The following is a 21,888-nucleotide window of genomic DNA, read 5'->3' as shown; positions in this document are numbered from 1 at the left end:
CAAGCAGCTGTGCCAGTACAAAAGCACTTTGCCCAGACTGAAGGGCTTGTACTTGTTCTCTGTAAGGCTAGGCTGAGATCTACAATAAGAAGCCAGAGAGACACAACAGGCCACACCATGCCAAACAGGCCTCTGGACAGAAGCACTGAAGCGGTTGCAGCAGCTTCTTCCCACTTATCCAGAAAAGGCGCTTTGATGATAGGAAATTTTCATGAAGGTTTGCATCGTGAGGGCTAGCATATGGGCAGCTTCCCCTGCTGCAAAAAGCAAGAAAAGAGTGACTCTGCTTCTCCAACAGCAGCAGGGAAGAAAAGAAATCATTTTCTTAATAAAGAGGACCTTAATGTTGATTAAGCTGACTTAACTTGGTAAGTGAAGTCACCTGTCTGACTTGCTGACCAAAAGGCTGATCCGAAAGTAAACATGGTCAAGAAGTCGGAAATCAAGGTAAAGTAAAAAATTCAATTATTTTTTTATCTAAATAATCACTAAAAAGAATATCCTAGAGACGGAAAGGTCTGAGATTTAAAGTACCTGTTGTTGCATTAGCTGTGCTTTTATTTAAAAGTTACTTTGAAAATTGATATTTAAATGTCAAGGCTCTCTACATCACTGCACCTTTCTGTGTGACATGAAAATACAGATTTAATACAGCTGTTAACAAAAGTAGTTTGAAAAAGAAAAGCACAGAAAAGAACTATACAACTTCTTTTGTTATCACTAATAGAAAAAAAACAGGATGAAAAGAAAAGGAGTAAAAAGGAAGCCAGTCTGATGGTTTTAAATGCTAACTTTCAAAATGATGCCTGGATTAACCAAATGTCACCATATATTTCTCAGGGATTCTGTTAAGCACAGCTGGAGCTCATAGCATAAGAGATGCTGTGCATACGCTTACAACAGGTTGCAAATTCATCCAGACAGGAACAAATTTACAGCAAGAAGCACGGTCATACAAGTGGAAAAAGGTTCAATTTAAAGAATTTCAGAGTAATTGTTAAAAACAGATCTCAACCAGTCCACTGCATGCTTCAGTTCTATGTTTGCATTCATCATCCTCAAACAACCTGTAACATATTTTAGATACTGAGCTGTTTAATTGGCTTCCCGAATGGAGTTCCCATTAACCGACATGCACATCACGGAAGAGGAAATACCCAAATGTACTGAAGATTCTATTACGTGCATTAAGAAACATCCAGCAATGTTCATAATGGGTAGGAAAAGAGGAATCTGTACCTTCCGTGTTTGGAATAATGATTGATATTGTCTTATACAACAGCAGTTTCACAAGTGAGAATGATAATCCCCTCCACAGAGAGGAGGTTTTTGCATCAATGTTTCTATACACAACAACATGGCACCACTCTTTTAATACTATGGTCAAAAGATCATTGACAGGGTAGGGCTTGTCTACACAGGACAGTCACACGGCGGGCACATTATCAATGCAACTTCTCATGTGCATACCTTATGCTAAAAAGAGTATTTGGCATGGTCTAATATTTTTTGGTAGCTACAACATTACACCAGTGTAGCAGGTCCTCCCTTACCTTTACACTTGTAAGACACAAAGCGTGTGTTTAATTACTACATCTTAAAATTACTCTGTCATTTCCTCTGTCATTGATTTCAAATATTCTATTATTTATGTATTTATTTTTGACTGAAAAATAATCTGGATTTCTTCATTTAACCTTCAGCCAAAACTTTTAACTTGTATGGTTGGGAGGGGAAGAAACCATTACTGAACGGGAAAAACAAAGGCAAAAAGAAAATCTTGCCATCCATCAGCACGATGGAAGAAGGGGCATCAGGAGGACACCAGGGATTCTGCTCCATCTCTGTGTTTTCAAGACTCTGCAAGTCCAGAATGTCCCCTGCACTTCAAGAAGATGCTGAACCTGCATAATAAGCTGAGGAAACCAGAAAGTTAGAGTGCTCTTGAATTTGATCTTATTAGGCAATCTCTCTGCTTAACACTGAGTGGCCTCACTCCACACAGCAACCACGTGCACCAAGGCTGCTGCACAGCCACGTCCTCCCCACAGAAGCCGAGCAAAGGGTGGTGGGGAGAAGGAGGTCAGTCTTCAGTCCCCTGCTGCATTCTAGGACAACGGCCTCCTACCAAACCTGGCTGGCATCAGATAAGGCAGGTGCCCTGCAATGCCCTGTCCTGTCACCCTCCCCCCTTCCCCATTCTCCTGTGGAAGGGGGAAAGGAAAGTTTCTTGGCATGCTGGGTCCTTCCCCTGCTGCCTATGGCAGAAGGGGGGGAGCTGCTGGCCTCCCCTCCTCTGCACTGTCCTGGCATTTTACCCCACAGCGGTGCCTGGGATCTGCTACAGCTCTGTTCCTACAAGCAGCTTTCACCCTTCTGTTAAACCTAACAGAATGATTCTTCACAGGCATAAAATTACTCACATGCGTCAGGTCATGGGACCAGAGTCACACACTGTAGTTCTAAGACATTCTGTGAGATTGCCAAAAAAACACCAAACCCAAAACAAAACAAAAAAAAACAATAGAAGGAGGGAGGGTTGGCAGCATTTGTAACACAAAACACTTCTATAATAACAAAAAAAACCTTCTCATCCTCAGGCAAGCAGAACTGCTACGTGCAGCACCTGCTGTGGTCCAGGTGGAAAGAGAAACACAGATATTGAACACACATTTAAATCTGCTTAAGGAGATTTGATTTATAAAGACTGTCTGATTGAAACGTGATTAACACCATCAATCATGTATTTATAGAAGCATTACTGAAAGCAAAAATCCAGCAGCTTCCAGAAACGTACTATTATGTCAAAAACATAAAATGCAACTTAAACTAATTTTACCTGTGATTCGCTAGATGTTAAGTTTACGCCTACTGAAATAAAAACAGCCACTCCAGAAAAATAGTGGTAAAACCCTATAGTTATTATCAGTATATTAAGCACTATACAAGACAAGATTGCTGTGCCAGTGACTGCTGGTTGACAGGAAAATAGTCAGTGCATTAAGACACCCAGAGGGCTGATTTATGGCTCATTTACATTACAAAAGTTCTCCAGCATAAGGACAATTCTCTTTCTCTCCCCCAAATTCCTAACCAGTTCTGCTGCTCTCCTTGGGATTTTCTCCCACACAAATCAACAGGACGAATCCCACAGACCTCAACAGAAGAGCAGGAGAGACTTGGAGCATAGCTAACATACGTGCTTAAATTTCAGATGATCCTAGGAAACACTCTTTGCCCAGACTACAGAATAGGACAGAAAGAAAGCACACGACAAACATACACTTACAACCTATCACCTCAAAATCAGATTGGCAGGAACAGGGTGAGCTGGGGAGAAATCCCTTCCAAACCCAGTCTGGAAGCTGTATTACGTCGAAGGTGTGAGAGCTTACCAGCCTGGCACCATAGGAAACCTAATGCCACCAGGAACATCTGAACAGCTGAACCTGTCCAAAGCTGCAGGGAACAGAGAAAAAGCTTCATTTCTTCAGGGAGGCTGGAGTGGAAAGCCCAATGCCCACAGGCACACACCACAAACCGCAGAACATGCAACTAGTAGTTTAAATACAGTGAAAGCAGTCACCCAGTGTCCCCATGCAGGATCCACAGCATTTCTTATTTTACTAACAGAATTCCCTTTGTTATCTTGATAATGCTTTCCAGTCCCTCAAAGAGAAGAAAAAACCCTGTCCCTCTCCAAAAGCATATACTTGCAGGTATCACTCATATCTTTCCCTTTAAATGTGCAGCACCATTACCAGAAACAGACCATCCTGCCAGCCAAACCAGCAATCCCATGCATGGGACATGCCAGAAGCAATTGAGCAAAGTCTTCAATCGTGGCAACAGATACAAGGTAGGCAACTTCACCTGTGGGGCAGAAACACCAGCAACCTTCCTTGAAGGGGCATATCTATTTTCTTATCAACTCAAGTCTCCTTCAGCCCAGCAAACTAACATATCTCGTGATGCCGACTCCTCTCCTCAAAATACTGTACACCCTGCTCCCTACTCACAATGTGGTATGAAGCACAGAAGAGCTACCAAGGGCTGCTGCCACAAGGTATTAGAACAGCTGGAAATTCCCAGAGCATGAGCAAGAGACGATTAACAGCACCACCGAAAAGTCAGTACCATTAGGCATCTCCTTAGATGGGTACCTCCACATCACATCATTTCTGGAGGGGGCCATCATGCCACAGCAGCTCCTTGATGGCAGCTCTGCCATGCATGAGAGACACGGCAAAACCAGACAGCTGAGTGTGACCACTTCTTGTGGTAGCCTCTTACACACTTTATATTGAATGTGGAACCATATATCAGCCAAGTATTAATGCTAAATTTCCACCAGTGTTTAAGGTAGACTTACTTTTAGAACAGTTCACTGGGATGAAGCGGAATTTTATGCAGTAGGTGCTAAATGCAGAAGTGAGGACATTTATAAGGCTTAAGTGACAAGACCATACCTGCAGACGCTACAGAAACAGTGTCATTTAAAAAGGTAATTATATCAGTTTCCTACAGACAACAGCAAATAGTCTGTACCTCACCTATGCAGAAGCCATCTTTTGAAGCCTCCAAACTTTATAGCCTTTCAGATACAACGACTTTAAATCTCTCCAAGAGTGAAAAGGTGAAAAGCATAGCCCACTAGGAGCCCGCAGCACACCCCTCGTGCCCAGCAAGTGCATCTGAAGGCCATGGGGAAGGAAAGAAAAAGTACATTACAGCTATGTTAATAGCAAATCTTATCAAAACTGCACAGATTCCTACATCAAAAGGCTTATTGTGTAACTATTTACGTTCTAAAAAGAAGGTTAAATAACTTTCTTCTTTTGCAGTTTCTTTTTAAAGGCTGATAGGAGACACCCAAAGGTCCCTCTGGAAAAAGCAACTGTAAGGTCATTGCATGCTTGCTGCCTAACAAGCCAGCCTTATGCATCTCTTGCAAGATTTTCAGTGACAATTCTGAAATTGCTGGTGTGAGACAGCATGTTTGAAGATTAAATAAACAGAATCTCTTTTCTCTGTATATTCTGTGATATAGTCCTCAAAGAAATAAAGAACATTGTGAAATTCTGCCTTTCTTCTCCTTCCTAAAAAAAAGCCTCTTTATGCAGAGCCCACACTGTTACTCAGTCTCACTTCACATGCAGAGGGAAGTGAACGGGTGAGATTAACCATGCTTCCTGTCTTATGCAAGCTTTGTATCACCATAAATAGCATTTCTAGTACTGGAAAATTTTTAAAAATCCTGAAGAAAGCCTCAGAGCCCCATTAGATACTTTCACCAAATCTATTAGCCAATAACTAAATTATTTTACAATCCTAAATGACCCCACAAGTCATGAGAATGAAAGCACTGGAAAGAACCAGAAACCACTGCGTTGTTTATGCTTCCCAGAGGAAGCACTCATGTTGGGAATAATTCACTGATTCACAGGCTGTGTAGAGGACAGTAATGCATGCTCTTCTGCTGACTCTCATCCTGCATGACAGAATTACAAGACAGCTGATAAATAAACCTCAGAATCCAGAAAGCAACAGCAATGCAAGATGAGCATACAGTTCCCAAGATAAGAAGCTGTTCAACATACTTTTCCCCTTCACAGCACCACTCTTCAGAAAAAGCAGGTTCAATTTTCCCCTCAACTCTCACTCTCCAAGTTTACACCTATGATAAAAAGAAACTTTCATTTTTTTAATATATATTGAACATTAAGTTTATGAGCAATGAACAGCAAGAATCTCTGAAGCACCTGAAGGACCTGACCAACCCCCCAAAGCTCCTGGTGCTGCTGTCTGTGGAATTCCAAACACTCTTTAACACATGAAAACTACAACAGTTGCAAAGGACAGCTGAAATACTTAACCTACACAGCAGCAGGCAGAAAGTATGCTAAAAACATTTAAATCCCTCCATTTTAAGTAACTGGAAGGCAAATCACGACAGTGTATGTTTCAGAAAACATTTCATGGCTTTTCAGAATCCAACACAGCAAATCAATTATCCTGCATATACACCCCTAAACAACAGAACAAATAATATCATTGCATCCCATAAATCTGAAGTAGTGATCATCTTCAGCCTTTTCTTAGAAAATAAAATGCCTCAGGCATACATGTTATTGGTCAAAAGAATACAAGTAAAACTCAATACTGTTTTTAATTTCAATAATAGGATTGTGAGGTAATGTTTGTACGTCTGGAAGCAGAGCTAAGAAATTTCCATTATATAGATGAGCTGAAATGATGTATTATTTCCTGAAGTCATTTAAAAATATTTAAGCATCTCCAAGATCTTGGCTTGACTATTCTTCACGCCCAAGATAAATCTCCGTGACAGTTTGTTTTAAAAACAATGTGTGGAAACCTTCCCTTCTAAAACCAAAAAATAAATTATGGGTGCTACAGGAAACCTGAATAAACACCAACACTTCGGCTCAGCAGAGCAAGAACAACTGCAAGGAGGCAACTGCTGGAGAAATGGCGATCTCAGCAGCTCACAACATGTCAAGCGTATTGCGTGAATATAACAAGACTAACAAGAAAGGCACCCAAGAGAAAAAACGTATGACAGTCTCACATATTAGAGCTGTCCTAAAGAAAGTATGTTTCTGCATATATTCATTATCTGGGTTTTCCTCCTTCCTAGCCAGCACTGACATCCTCCCCCCTTCCACATATTCCCTTCTGCTCTCGCTGAATTTTTCCTCACGTAAACACTCTCTTAGATCTTAATAGCCACAAGAATCAAAAACATGAACTATACAGATACTTAATACGGGAATAAAGCACAACAAAGCCAGAAAAATTCCAAATGAGGCAATGACAAATCTGTTAGTTTGTAATATGGAAAAGACTGACTAAAGGAGCCTGATCTTATTGTATCAGATCAAGGGCCTCTGCAAGCCAATTTCCTGCCTCCCACAGCAGCCAAAAGCAAGAACCAGGGAAAGACCATTAACAATATGACAAGTATATACGACTTCTCCTCCAGTTAAGCTTTCCAGACTCTAGCTGTTTACAGCTCAACAACTATGCGTTAATGATTCCTGCTGTGTGGGTTGTGAATGTTTAGAAGGAAAGCTAAGATTAGGTCATAAACAACTAATGTGATTGGAATGCTCTATAACATTTGATCTATGGTTTATTTTACTTTTTTTACGTATTAAAAATAATTAGGAGAAGGAAAAAAAAAGCTGCATGTAAGAGTCTGGCACCAAGTAAATGGTAGCTGTACTAAATACTCATACATCTTTTTAAAATGTTAGTTTTAAAGTATAAGTCTTCATCTGTATTAATGTAAATTCAGGTATCTAAGCCAAAAAAAAACAACAATAAAGAAATCTAAAATTAAAACATCCTATGAATTCATTTATTTCCCTTAAATATTCACATCATAAAGCAACTCAAGGTGTACAACTGTCTTCAGATTCTGACAGAGTATTAGCAAGCTGGAGGTAAAGGGAGTCTCTGTCCACTCAGATGGACTTTGGATCATGTCCAGACATTTATATACCTTTCTTTCCAAATGAATTATGGTAACAAGACCAATGTAAATTCAATAAATATAAAAGCACTCTACACCAGTAAGAATATATTCTCTAATAAAAGCACTTAATCTGAACTTCAGAAATCTGTCTCAGTCGTGACCAAAAAAAGAAAGAGACCAAGAACTAAAATTCATAATTCCCCTGGAAAATATTAAAAAATCATGGAATGCAAGTATCAGTTCTATAGTTCATGTTTATACAGCATCTTCAAATTAAGGTCATCACAAGTTGGAGACATAACTATTAATAAAATTAACGTAAGTACCCCAGTCAACTACTTGACATAGATCATAGATCATATCAAGCATGAAAAATACCAACTCACAGTAAAGAAGGTTGAGACATAGAAAACTTGAAACCAAAGGAGCCCCTTTTTGTAATACTGTCAGAAAACTACTCAAACTCTTAAGCAGTTGGATAGGGCCTTGGGCAGCCTGACCTAGTCCATACCCATGGCAGGGGGTCTGGAACTGGATGATCTTTAAAGTCTCTTCCAACACAAACTGTTCTATGATTCTATGATTCTCTTCCCTTACAATTTCTCATCTCCTAGAATTTCTAGTCCAAATATATCCAGTATCACACAACAGCTCTTGCAAAGAAATTCCAGTTTCAAGCTGTACATTCAGCATTCCAGACTACCAATTTATATGCAAGGCAATTCTTTCCAATGACACACCACTCATCTTGGTTATTTCTTTTTAAATGAAGTTAAAATTTTAATAGCTACTCACAAGGTCAAGTACATCTGAACTTGACCCTGCACACCGAAAATCAAGAGGCTCCCCGTTCTGTAAGGAGAGGGGGAAAATAAAAGCAGCGCAGGCACAGGGGAAATGGCAAGTGGTACGAGGGTTCAAAGGGCACACAATCACAACAAAAAGCACCATATGTCAGAGTAGAGTCAGGGACACATTACACATAGATGTGCCACTGTACATCTATTTACACTGTACAATTTATTTTTGGCCTTGTTGGATACCAAGACATACTTTACAGCAAGAGTAGGCAGAGTTCTTTATAAAAGATCAAGTGATATTGGTTCATTTAGGAACTTATGACACAAAAGCCAACAGAAGAGCCCAAAAACAAGGTTTGGAGAATCAGGCAAGAAAACTTAACCACACAGAAAAGTCTTTAAGTAGGAGTAGCAGTCTTAAATAAGGACTTATTGCATAAGAGAGATTTATGCTTGCATGCTACTCTCATACTTTTACTCCTTGCCTGTCAAACTCCCACAGGCTGTAACTTCATCTCTGCATAAAGAATATAAATCAGTCTTTAAAATGTTTGGTAGAGATTTCTATTCTGTTTGAAAACTTGTTTCATTTCTTGCCAACCAAGGCAAAACCCCAAGCCCTTTACCACAAAAAAAACCCCAACCAAACACTACAAAACCCAAACCAACAGTGGGTAAAGGAGCATTTGATAAGAAGCAAAAATGGATGAGGAGTGTTCCATTTCAGCTTCACTTGCCACATGGAGGGGAAGAGACCCAGGAGAACTGAGGCACGCGGACCATGGAGTTCTTCAGTGGAAAGATACAATGGCAGGGTACCTCTCTTCTATACAGAAATTTTAAATATTTCAGAGGATCAATGTTTAAACCAGCTTATTTACAACACTAACTTTGGGGGACAGAGATACAGAGAGTTATTTGATGTTAAGCTTGCTTCCCCTCTAGCAGTTCAGGAGTTGGTTTGTCAGCATGTAACTACCACTATGCCACCATGCTAACTACTTCAAATAATTTGGGGTTCTCAAGCCAACCTTCCCAACTATTGCTAGCGTAACTAGTGAGACACTAAGTGCCACCTCTATCAAAAGTTGTCCAGGAGAGGCCAAGATAACACTAGCCTGAACGCCAAAAGTCACCTTCTGATGGGAAGTCAGACGTTTTGGGATGCTGGCAGGCCAGCAAGGCTGGTGCTCATCCCTCTGTTCATGCCCATATGCTCCCTTGCTCTGCCAATAGAGAACTTGGCTTTCTGTTAGGAGGAGCTTAAGAGAAAGAGCTATCATCTCCCATTTTTCGGTTAATATCTTTGTCCTTGTTAATAACACAATAACCTTTCCCCTCACATTGAAAAGTGATTATTTTCTATTAAAATGTGCATATTTTTGATAATAGAGTCCACAAGGTAGCTGTTAAACTTTATATTTCATCAGCATTGAATAAGCAGGATCCTTCTCAGCCCTGGGCACAGCAAACCCCTTTTCCTCACCGTCATGACATGGAGCACTGTTTTCCCTTCTTCTGACAAAAGGTCTAACCTGTTTCCCATTCTTTTCCTTGGTAAGCAGTAGAGTCTTTTCCCCTGAATACCTGTTTGTAGGCTAGAATAACAACATTCAGATAAGGAGGAGAGAGCGTTCCTGTCTCATAAGAATGTTTACCATACATAAGCTTAGATTTTGTAAGTATTACTACTATTTCAGGCTCACAAACATAACAATAATAAAAGGTAAGGGTGGAAAAAAAAAAAACAGTAATGGAAATAGCAGAGTACATGTGTGGGAGAATCAGCTGAGGTTACTCTTGGCTTAAGAAATATGAGCCCAAGCTGGCAGAAAAAGCAGCGGGTTTGAAGTAGCACAGGAACAATGAGGGCCAAAATCTATTAAACTTGGGTGCTTAAACTTAAGGACAGATGTCCACAAAAAACCCAAAATTTATAGCAACGTCAAAGCACATGCCTGATTAAATTATCTCAGCATCCCACTATCAGGCACCTAGCCTGGCAACTTCTGTCTACTTCAAGTCAAAAGCTACATTTTAAGAAGTCTGAAAAAACAGGTAGGGACATAGTTAGAACCACATTTGTATTAAAAGCAATATAAGCTGCCTATTATTTCCAGGTACTCATTACATTTACATGGCTCATCGTGTAAAGCATTCAAAGCATTCATCTGCAAGACGCTGGGACACTTGTTTACTAGAGGAAGCATGCTAGACATGACGCTAGACTAAAATCAAGGACATGTAAATTCAGTTCTGCTTCTGTCCCCGACTGCACATGCAGACAATGTATGTGAAGGTAAGCTGGGCATACCACCTTCCGGCCTACTTTAGCTTCTATTAAAACACAACTTCAGGGTTTGCAAGAACATTCTTGTAGAGATCATACATGGGTTTGTTCAGAACGAGGACCTCATTTAAGGGTCTGCAACCTAAATAAAGGAAAAAAAGACACGAGCCAGGAGGAAAAAAGATATAGATGATCTCCCCACAGCTACATAGCAGGCAAGTGCTAGAACTAAGAATTTATTTCAGGATTTTTTGACCCTTCCCTAATGTCCTGTGTCCATACAAGGCACACTACCCCTGTGGGTTTTTAAATAGCCCCAGACAATACAAGAAAGCTGAAAAACAGATTAAATAATGTGTCAAGAACTGATGAAATCCTACTGTAGCTTTCCATTTGGTTTAGCAGACGGCATTTAGAAAGGACTCAAAACATTGTCTTCAATACTAATGCATCTTACTTAGACATCTCTCTCAAAGTCCGAGTCTTCCTTAACAAGAAATTACTTGTTCCTCAGTACAATCTATTTAGCTACTTCAGCTTTACCCTGCTTGATACCTCCTCTGCTATAGGTGCAATTGTTTACTTCCCTTTCCCAAAATCCCAAACTGCAACACTCCGTTCTGTCAAAATCAATACAATTGCATTTCTCCAAATGGAAAGGGAGTTACCTGGCATTAACAGATGTCTTTCACCACAGAACTTCCTCAAGTTTTTAGCCACCACTACACACAACCTGAACCGTAACGAAGAGGCACTGCAACCTTGCCCCACGCTACTACTTGAAGCGCTGCAACATGCATATGTCTAGATGTGTGTCAAGGACCAGGACTAGTGTTTCAGTACAGTTTCAATAATTGTTATTTAGTACAGAGTAGAGAGAATATACACTTTTCAACAGCACAGAAAGTATCTTTGAGTCAAAGACTTCATTCTTCTCCTACCAACACCCCTCAAGAGTAAGTGAGCTTTGGTGGTTCTTGTACATCGGAGGTCAAAGTTAATTACATACCTCCTCAATTAACAAAGACAAGTTATTCGGAAATCAACACCACTTACTTCTTAAAAATCACGAGTCATGGATTCCAAAAGATAAAAATGATTGACTGGAAAACATTGCTTGTTACACAGACGATACAGTCTAGGCAGCTTAACCATCAGCATGTAACTACCTTTTCTTAAGCTTATCTTATCCTATAAGATAATACTACTTAGTCTGTGCTTTATTTGAAATCAGATAAAATTTAGGTTTAGGCACGTTTGTATGTTACATGTCCTTGTTTTTATAATCACTCTTCAGCAACTGGATGCTGGAAGCTCAAATGTAGTGCGATTTGCAACTGAATACCCAAGAACAGTTTTGTGTTACAAATAACAGTTATAATTAAAGATCATCTCTCCCACTCAAAAGGAGAAAACTACCACTCTAACATTAGGGACGCAGCAAGAAAAGCACTTTCTGGATACATAATTTTTATACATACTTTAAAAATCAAAGCTTTGTGAAAAAGACAGAATGAGGAGTTCCATATTTTAATCAACATTGAAATAAACCCTGTAATCTTACCGAGCAAAATAGCCTTGTCTTCGTTCCTTCTTCTCTTCCTTGGTCTCCATCATGCACAGTCAAATGGGCAAGGTGAGCAGTCCAGTGAGATGCTCTTTTTCCCCTCAGTACCTCATATCCAGGCAGAGTTCCCTGTATATAACATTGAAAAAAAAAAAGGAAGTTCATAAATTAACATGTCAACAACACTGCAACACCCAGCAGGGTTGTGGAAATGCAACTGACCCAGGGAGAAAGCAAAGCAAAACTAAACAGTTGATGCTTGCCACATGATACCCACTTAGCATACAGTAAGAAAAATAAATAAATAAATGCATTCAGGCCCATTTCTCCAGTAGAAGAAGAGAGATACTGCAAAGTAGATAACCCAAAGAGCAGCAGCAAGTTTTAAAACCCTGGAAGGATTGAGATATTTTACAAGCTCATAAATAGTTTATACCAAAATATTTTCCTGATGTCATGTGTTTTATACACAGGAAGATAAAGTGAAGCTTTGGAAATACCAATACAAACAGTATGACCAGAAAGACAAATAATGCTCACTTTATAAATATTCTGTAGAATAGTGAAAAGCAAGGAAGCTTTAAAACAATGTAAAGAAAAAGAGCGACCTACATTCCTTACACAGGTTTACTGTTGTGAACAATATATAAGTTCAAACAAGTATACAGGGAGAAACACGATGGACCTCCTGCTCTCTAGATGAACTGCAGTCACTTTGAGACAGATAGGACTAGGGAAGGTTTCCCAAGAAGCTTAAAAAGAAAAACAAAACAAAAAAAGGGAGACCAGTAACACCAGCTTTTGACATGGGACATCACCAGCTCTTTGCAGAATGCCATACCGAGGCATTTAGTAACCAGGAGTTGGGAATTTCAGAATTGCTTGGTAATTACTGCAATTAACGACATGCCACATGAGTTGTTGTCCAAAATTCCTGACATTTTATCCACTTCCCTTCTCCAACACATTCCGCCTACCCCAAAGGTTTGTGCACATACACAAAATAAGTTAACTTCAGAGTTCTTTATTAGTACTCCAGATTAATGTCCACTAAACATTTCAGTCTAATGGGCTGTATAACAAAGAAATGGAAGCCACATAAATTATGATTTGTAGCAAAAGAAGGAAAATTCCTCTGAGACCTAATCAGTTCCCATTATTTTCCCATGCATTAAAAGATCATAAGCTACAAACTGCCAGATGTCAACAAAAGAGATAATGTCGACAAAGTAGACTAATTTATTTAAAAAGCCCAAGAACATATCATGCTAGATTCTATCAGAAGTACTTTGCCGTAATTTTCTCTCCATATTTATGGAGCACTGGTCCACAACAATTAAAGTCCATCACTTCAAAATGTACTTTTTCTTATTCATTAATTTTGAACACATCCAGTGCATCAAAAAGAATCTAGTCTCTCATATATTGATGCATCAGGTAGAGTCTTACAGTAACAGTCACTTTTTAAATGGCAAATCTGCCTATGACATTTTCGGCTTTATAAAAAGAACACTATTTTATTTCTGCAAGTTAATGTATGTCACAGTCTTCAGCCAGACACAGAAACCTACGTGACAGTAGCATAATAGCATCAAAACAAGTTGTCCTGCTCAGATGTCCAGTCTGTATGAAGTTATAACATACCTCCCAAAAATTTCAATGCGTCCTTATCCTCCCTGTTGGGGCAGGTCCTTAGAGCTTTGGAGGATCAAACCCAGTCACTTTGTTAGCACTGCGTTTAGAGTTACAATAAATCTTTCAAAGTATACAACTACAACCTCCATAGCAAACTACAGAGAGTTCAAAGAAAGAGGAACCGCTCTTTCCCCTTTGCCTTCACTACACTTTGCAGTGTGTGTCAAAAGCCATTGACGGGCCAGAGCAGAGCATCACGTTGACACCAAGAACTATCAAATAACCAAAGAGCACCAAGATAATATTAAATTCATGACCATGAGGACAGCAGCAGCCATGAAAATGAGAAAAGCAAAGTGGGGAGAGACCCTCTCTCCTCACTGAAACATGGTCAGCTGGGATGAATGGAGGGAAAAGAGATCTGTCCTCATGGCCTCACTCTGTGCAAAAGTTAGCAGCACCTGCCTTCTATTTATTCTTTTCCTCTCCCATGATCTACTGATCCCACCCAGGGGAATACCAGCCCTGCTCCAGCAAGGTGCAAGCAGGAGCAGTGCCTAAGAAGAAAAAAACTCCACCTGCCCACAGCCCTGTCTTGCCCACTGCTGGAGCAGCCACCCTATGCTTCAGTAGACAAGCACAAAGAGAGATCCTAGACTCAGCCACAGATGCTGCAGGAGATGCCAGCACCAAAGCAGTGCAGCATGGCTCAGCTCGTCAAGTGTAAGGTTTGCCATTAGCTTTCACCAATGCTAAGCAAAGCTGTAAATAAAAACACTGTATGGTGCCTGTTCTCCCCACATAAACTAAATGCAACTCCAAGTCCTTTCACAAAGAGATAAGGAATAAATCCAGAACTTAAAAAAGTATGTATATATTCAGAACAGATGGGCACTCAGAAAATTGGAAAGTTATCCATAGATCAGAAGTAAAAAAGACATTCAGGTGAATTTTGTTTTACTTTTGCTAATAAAAATACAAAGGGATCTCACAGCCAGTCACCAATGAATAAAAATTTTCACAATAAAATAATTTAACATCAAGCCCTACTCTGTCGTCTTAAAACTTACTTAACTCATCTTCATCGAAGAAATAAAGGTGGTGTTCTAGGAAGGCATATTTAAGCCTGACAATATACTTTGAAAATATAGTACTAAGAGTAGCAAACTGATTAGGAGTGCCAACTTCATAACCTCTGAGTTTACTTTTGTTGTTGGGAATTTTTCATGTACTAGCTGGCTTTAAGGAGAAAAAAAGCCTGAAAGATAGGAGGAACATAGTGTGGCCTACAGTAATTGCTACAGAAAACTAGTATTTCTGAAAGGTCCTTCTCAATTTTCAGTTCTTTAAACAGTAAAGGTGGATTTTATACTGTTACTTTATAGGTTGTCACTGACAGTTGAAAGTTGCATCAAAAAAAGAAAACCTACTCCACACTCTCCCCCTACCTGTCCTTATATATCTCTCAAGAAAAAAAATTCCAGGTAATTGTTATTAATAATAAAATGTTAGGAAAGATATATAATTAAAATGAAGCTTGGTTTCCTGGTAGCTCTTTTCTGGTCTAGCCAAAGACTGGATCAGGCAGACTATTCAAATGCACATATTTGGGAGACACTTATATGCTGGAAGACAGACATCTTACTTATATATCATGAATACAGTGCAAACTCAAATGACAACAAAGCTTATTTTCTAGAAATTCCAGGCTCAGTTTAACCCTTTCTTTACTGAAAACGAAACAGACAGTGAAAAGCTTATATTACATGACTACAGCAATGTTAATTCTTTTATTAGGCAATTTCAGGACAAAAGATATTCCTGAGGGACAAAATAATGCATTTAATTAAGAATCCTATTAATAATCTCGTCAGTCTCCAAATTCAGCCAATGTCAGCCCCTGATAATTGTATGAAGGGAAGAACAAAATACATAAAAATATACCACACTTTTTGCGGTTAGTCATCTTATACTGGATTTTTTCCCTTATATTATTGGATACTTGAATTCTCTGCTTAAGGCTTGTTGTCAGGGAGCTTTGGGGATGCTATTGGGAGTGTGTAATGAGGGTGGGAATGCCCCAGCTGTGCATCAAAATAAAAAACCAACCACCTAAACTAAGAAAAAAAACCCTCTAAACTCACAGAACAGACTAAACTCCTGGCTGTGGGTACCTTCACCACTGCAACTGCTACCACTCTCCCAAAATCTCAAAAAATACTACTTCCAGCTCCTGCTGCCCACAGTGCTGCCCAAGTGTGTCTCTTATTCTGGCAATCACAGACAAAGGGGAGGCATTTTCAGTGTATTAGATTTGAAACTGAACCCTTAGGAATTACTATTGGTGCTTCAGGTGAGCCCAAAGCAATTTCCAGGGCACTGTGCAGATTCGAACAGACACAAATGCACACCAACAGGTTGCAGCACAGGGTCACACACAACACCTTTATGCATAAGGCAACAGAAACAGGTTAACAGAGAAGAGGAGACACAATTTGCTACTGGGTCACAAATACACATGATTAAGCTTCATAAGCCAAAGCACTAATATGCACTCTAGCATTCATTTCAACACATCCCATTTTTTTAAAAACAGGAAGGTGGAAGCACATCAGCACCTTCTGAGAAATGCTAAACTTTGAGTATTTCTTTAAAGCCTCGCTGACTGGACTAACTAGGCTGAGTTTTACTGTTTTTCTACTCTGCTAGTGTCTTTAGTTCAGTGTAACAGTAAAGACAAAAGTTTCAGAATAAAGACTACAGCATCTCAAGATGAAAGGTAACAGAAATGCATAGCCTGAAAAGAGGCAAGCAAACTACAACTTTTTTGGTCCATTCTTCAGGCAGAATGACCTAGCTATGAGTGAGGTTGGAAGCTTTCAGGAAAGCACTAGCACAAGCCAATAAAACATAGCACAGACTAATTACATTAAGTTAGATTCAGTAGAATGGAAAAAAAATAGCTTATTCTAAAGCTGTCTTAAGATAAATATGGAATAATACAATTATATAGTTACATTATAATTACCATGTAAAACGCAATGTTATTTCTAAAACTTCAGTAAACTCTGTAAACAGCTTCCAGTCCACTATAAGTAACTGAAGGGTGCTAAACTAACCTACGAGAGCTTTTCCACCTCCGTGAAGCTGAGGCTGATGACTCAACCCTTGCTTAGGTTAATTATCTTTGTTTATGCACATGACTTCAATGAATTTAAAGTATTCAGCCTGTCACGTTTCTTGTAATAAGGGTGCACTTTTAAAATACCCAAATAATTAAAATGCAAAAATTAACAGACTGAAAATAAATTTGTATGCAGAAGCAATTTCTGGACATCTTGTTCAGGTTAAATACAGACCAGTGTTAAAATTTCTCTGTCTCCAAATGGAGAGAAAGAGATTGATTCAATGTGGCTATTGCACCCTGTAGACTTTCAAGGTCAGTGAAGATAAGATCTGGAGATAAGATAGGCAAAGGAAACAAATACCCTTGATCTTGAAGAACTGGGTACAATATTTAGGAGGTTTTTTCCCCCCACTACAGAGATGTAATCAGCTAACAAAGCTACCAGAAATTCCACATCGTCAGTGAGGGTTGTCCAGAAAGAAAAGACATCGATATTTAATCTTCCTTCATTAGCAGCTGAAGATCACCAGATGCATTTTCCACAAGGAACAATGTATTTTACTGTGTAAAGCAACTGCAATTGCTTGACAGAAACCAATGACAAAACACAGTGTAAACTATTAACAGGTAAGAGTGCTATGCCATACCAAATGGAGAAGTGCAGTGCTGTTTGCAATCAGGCCACTGCAGAAGACTTTCATTTTTAAGTAAACAAGAACATTGCTGCAGAAATTTTAAAATAATTAACACCTCCATTTTCTTGTATCCTCTGTTTCAATCCACCCTGTATTCAAGTAACCTGTCAAGCCTAAGTGTCCTGAACGCCATTGCCTTTCACACTCACGTTGTACAGATATACACAGTATTCATAGTTTAAATACAAAATACTGCATCTTCATGGACTGTTTACAGAAAACACTGTTCTCTGCCTAACAAATACTGTAACAAGAGGCACAAGGTAGCAGAAAAATATAAGCGTTTGGATAAACAGAATGAATTCTGTAGCCACTGACATACAGAAAACCCCCATACAAATAAACAACAGAAATGCTCAAAAATATGCAGGGTGCTGGTCCCAGTTAACTGAGATTCCGGTAAATTTCAGCTTCTTTTTTAAAAAGCTAAGCCTTTTAAACATTCCTCATCAAGAACATTGCTTTCATTTCACAGGTGAGAAATTGAAATCTAGAAGGATCTTGTGGTCACTCTGCACAGTTATTATGAAACCACGGATCTTGTAACTCCAAAGCAAATGGTTTTTTGCCTTTCTTTCCTGCGACGCCTCCTGAGTGAAATCAACTCTGTGCTTATGCCACACACCAAGGCATTTCTATCACAGTTTATGATGTGCTTCTGAGTCAGATCCTAAACTGATGTACATCATCATTGTCCCACCACCACAGAACAAGAGGAAGATGGATTTTACTTTATCCAGAGAGGATCCAACTAAAATGTACTTCCAGTTTTCTACAAAACAAAAATTTATGAACATTCAACACATCAATTAACATTTAGACTTTCCTCTCAGTACCACCTTGCTGATTTGGCAGTTGACACCAGCATGTTCCCTGCTTGTAACAACCGCTAGTTTCACCATCTGTTTAAAACCCTTTCAAAGAAAGTCTGCACATTTGTTCTGACAAGGTCAAACATTTTGACAAGGCCATACCACTCTCAGAGCCAATGAGTTACAGGTTCTCTACCACCTTTCTAAGGGACACAATCAAGTCCCTCCTATGTTCCCTTCTCCGAACCAAGCAAAGCGACAGAAGCAGCAAACAAAGTCACTCCATCCTCATCACTCCTACATAGCAGTGTGTTATGAGAGCAAGTCAGTTAGTGAACAAAATCATCTGACTGCCTGGTACCACCTCCATGCCAGGTGAGCAGTCAGAAGAACTGTTCTACAACCCATACACAGAAGGCTATTAAGGGCCTTTGGATCCCACAGTGCCACATAACCCAGGCCTGGCCACAAATCAGAGTTGCTTCTATGAATCAGCTTACACAGGACTTAAGTCGGATTTGCACTGGCGAAACAGCAGCACCACTGCAGAAAGGTGCACAGCAGGTGTCCTTTGGTGACCAAAGCGACCTTGGCCAGCTGAAGTGCCAAACCAAACTAACTGGGCTTTCATGCAGCTCTCTCAGGGTGTTAAAATAGCTCCATGCAGCAAGCAGCTACCAGTCTGAACTATCACTGCCCTTTGCCTTCCTCCCTTTCACCTATTTCAGCTGTTTGCTACTACTCCTCCACCCAAAATTATGACGCAAATTACTTGCAGCAGTCTCAGCAGAAGCAGCTCTGTATCTGCAGTTCAGTTTATATCTTCCCATGCCAGCTAACACCCACTTCCAAGTGGGCTTTGCTCATGCAGCTGAACTGAAAGCACACCCTTACTCGTGCCACAGAAGGCAGACGTGCAGCAGAAGGTTTGAGTAGATAACGGTCAACTTAACTCCTGGAGCAGTGACTATGTTCAGCGGGCCTCAGCAACCGCACACTTCACCAGATGTGTGCTGCTCAGACCTTCAGCAAGCATTCAGAAGATGAGAGAGACTACAAGACATAAATGCACATTCCCAACTTCACAGCCAACCTTCTCTCTTGCTTCTCAGCACTTTTCTCACCAACCCAATAAAGGCATTTATGGCAACAGTAAAGTAGAGGTAGAGCAGAGACAGGTATTTGAAGAGTCACTTAAATCACAAAGACGTAGCTTGATGCTTGGCACAAATACCTGTACCATAAATCACAGGTACCATAAATCACCTTCTACTTAGGATTAGTTTAGGTCCCAAATATTCCCATTGCACTCAATGAGATTTGGGGAACATGTTCTCTACAAAGTAAGTCCAGACCACAAGGAAGTGTTAGAATACAAACAAATCAATCAATCTAACATGAAGCATTTGAACTGGTCACTGTTTTTTAGGTCAAGTACATTTCCAACAAAATTAATAATCATGCTGTGAAAATTACTGAAAAAAAATTTTTTAGAAAGCACCCATTGTTTTCAAGTTTTTAGAAAAAGACCCTCAGATTAACATCCTACTGACAGCACATTGTGAAAGACTAACATGTAAATGCTTCCTCACTTCAAGAAGCAACTCAAGACACAGGAGCTACTTGAAGCTAAAATCGTAATTTTTTAAGTTTCAGTTCAACATCTCTTTTTTTCAATCGACCCAGGCTCATGCTAATTCCAGGCCACTGCTTCTTTTCTGTCACCTGCCTCCCAGCTGAGAAGCAAAGGAGAAGCAGGGGCAGAAAGGAGTCTCCCAGTAATACAACACAAATATTTTCCTATCTGAAACACCGTTAACAAAACCAAAATGCCAGGTTTCCATAGCAACCTTAACTGTGTCACAATGCATGCACTGTACATTAAGTATCATATTGAACAGTTTAATTGTAACAGAAAATCCTGTACATTTGAAATGTACAAAATAAACAGTGGAATCCTCATTGTTTATTTTTCAATTCCTTAACAATTACTGCATTACAGTCTGTTGTGTGACCTTGTATTACACCAGCACACGCAGCTTCACACATGCTCAGATGCTGGCAGCATTAGGTGCATTAAAATAACAACAATCGAGAGTAAATCCTATCCTCTACCCACTGCCACAGTCTGAAGCCTGTTTTAAAAGCAGAAATGTTTCTAATTACTCCTTCCTCCTTGAAAAATTCCTCTAGATACTGCGTAACTGAGAACGATTTAGTTCTCTTGCTCTTCTGAAACATTCTTAAACCCTTTACTATCTTTCTGGCTTTCCTTCCTCTATCTCCAGATTCCTCTACAACACTACACAGAGTTTCTGGCCTTGTACCAAGAGTCACCTTGCACTCTACACAAGGCAAAAACTCCCCTCTCAAACCGAATTTCCCTCAGTACATACCATAGTGCAGTTATATTTGCCTACCTAATTAGTGTCTCTCTGAATAGCTGCTTGCTTCTTTCAAGAAACAGAAAAATAAGTTTTCTCTACTTCTGTGTTCTAACCATTTGTTTACAGCTGTATGCTCCAAATTATTCAAATAAATAAAGTTAGCAACCTATTTCTAGATAAGCAGAAAACTCAGAACAATGGAATGGTTCATACCAACCAGCTATATGCTATCCTTTTCTCAGTATATCTAATCTCGACTTTATTTGCTCAACTCTGAATGTGTTCAGTCAGTGAGATGGTTCACGGCTTGGTTAAAAACAACTGAAAGTTAAAAATATGCTTGAATTAAGGTTGACTGCTGTTGCATAAAAAACAGAAGTGCAGAAATTTTATGGTAAATGACGGTATATGTTTTACTCTCAAATTACTTAAGTCTTTCAAACTTTATTATTGAACCAAGATGTTATTGCTGAACAAAAAATAGGCTGGTTTTGAAAGGAAAATCCAAACACCTTACAGTATTAACAAAGTAACTCAGCACTTCTGAAGCTAGATATTTCTTTTTGCTGGGAGGGGGGTAATCCTTCACAAAATTGGACCTAGTTTTACAAATTGCTTAAATCCTTCCAGTGCTGCATTTCCATGGAAGCCTTCTCAGCCACATCACCAGGTACCACAATGTCGTTGAGCTCTCTATTCATGTACCAAATGCATTCAGAGTGACTACTCACTTACACAAGTAATGCTTGTAATATGTAAGCACACATTTGCAGAACTGGCACCCAAAGATGAAAGCTGCCAACCTTCCATTCACCACAAGTTATACCTGACATAGCTGGTAACGGTGAAGGTTTCAGATTGCCTAATACATTTCAAACAAAACCGTGTCTTTGCTTGTTTACAGCTACACTGAATTAATTGCTTGCCTTCCTCAAGCCGATGCCACTCAAAACAGTTAATGTATTAATGAGTTTTGGAGGGTTTTCTGCTCCAAGTTAAAGCCTCTTCTTTTTAGAGGCTGTAGTTTTTTCAGTTTTGCTGTTAAAATTTGACAGAGAGTGATTCAGACCTTCTCAC

General features: G+C 39.5%; 1 protein-coding gene across 5 annotated transcripts in view; it reads right to left on the bottom strand.

Annotated features, from left to right (window-relative positions):
- Positions 1-21,888, bottom strand: part of NCOA7 (nuclear receptor coactivator 7) — an 85,094-nt gene that overhangs the window by 55,114 nt on the left and 8,092 nt on the right. For 4 of the 5 annotated variants that reach the window (XM_054062280.1, XM_054062279.1, XM_054062283.1 and 1 more), the window contains exon 2: positions 12,153-12,284. In XM_054062280.1, the coding sequence (XP_053918255.1) occupies positions 12,153-12,205 (53 nt within the window). In that variant the 5' untranslated portion in view covers positions 12,206-12,284. Of the gene's footprint in view, positions 1-12,152; positions 12,285-18,924; positions 19,059-21,888 lie in introns of those variants that run through there. The other variant, XM_054062281.1, reaches the window with a different exon arrangement.

The sequence above is a fragment of the Cuculus canorus genome, chromosome 3, assembly GCF_017976375.1.
Source record: "Cuculus canorus isolate bCucCan1 chromosome 3, bCucCan1.pri, whole genome shotgun sequence".
Classification (NCBI taxonomy): Eukaryota; Metazoa; Chordata; class Aves; order Cuculiformes; family Cuculidae; genus Cuculus; species Cuculus canorus.
Note: the sequence above shows the minus strand (reverse complement) of the source record. Positions and strands in the feature narration are given on the sequence as shown.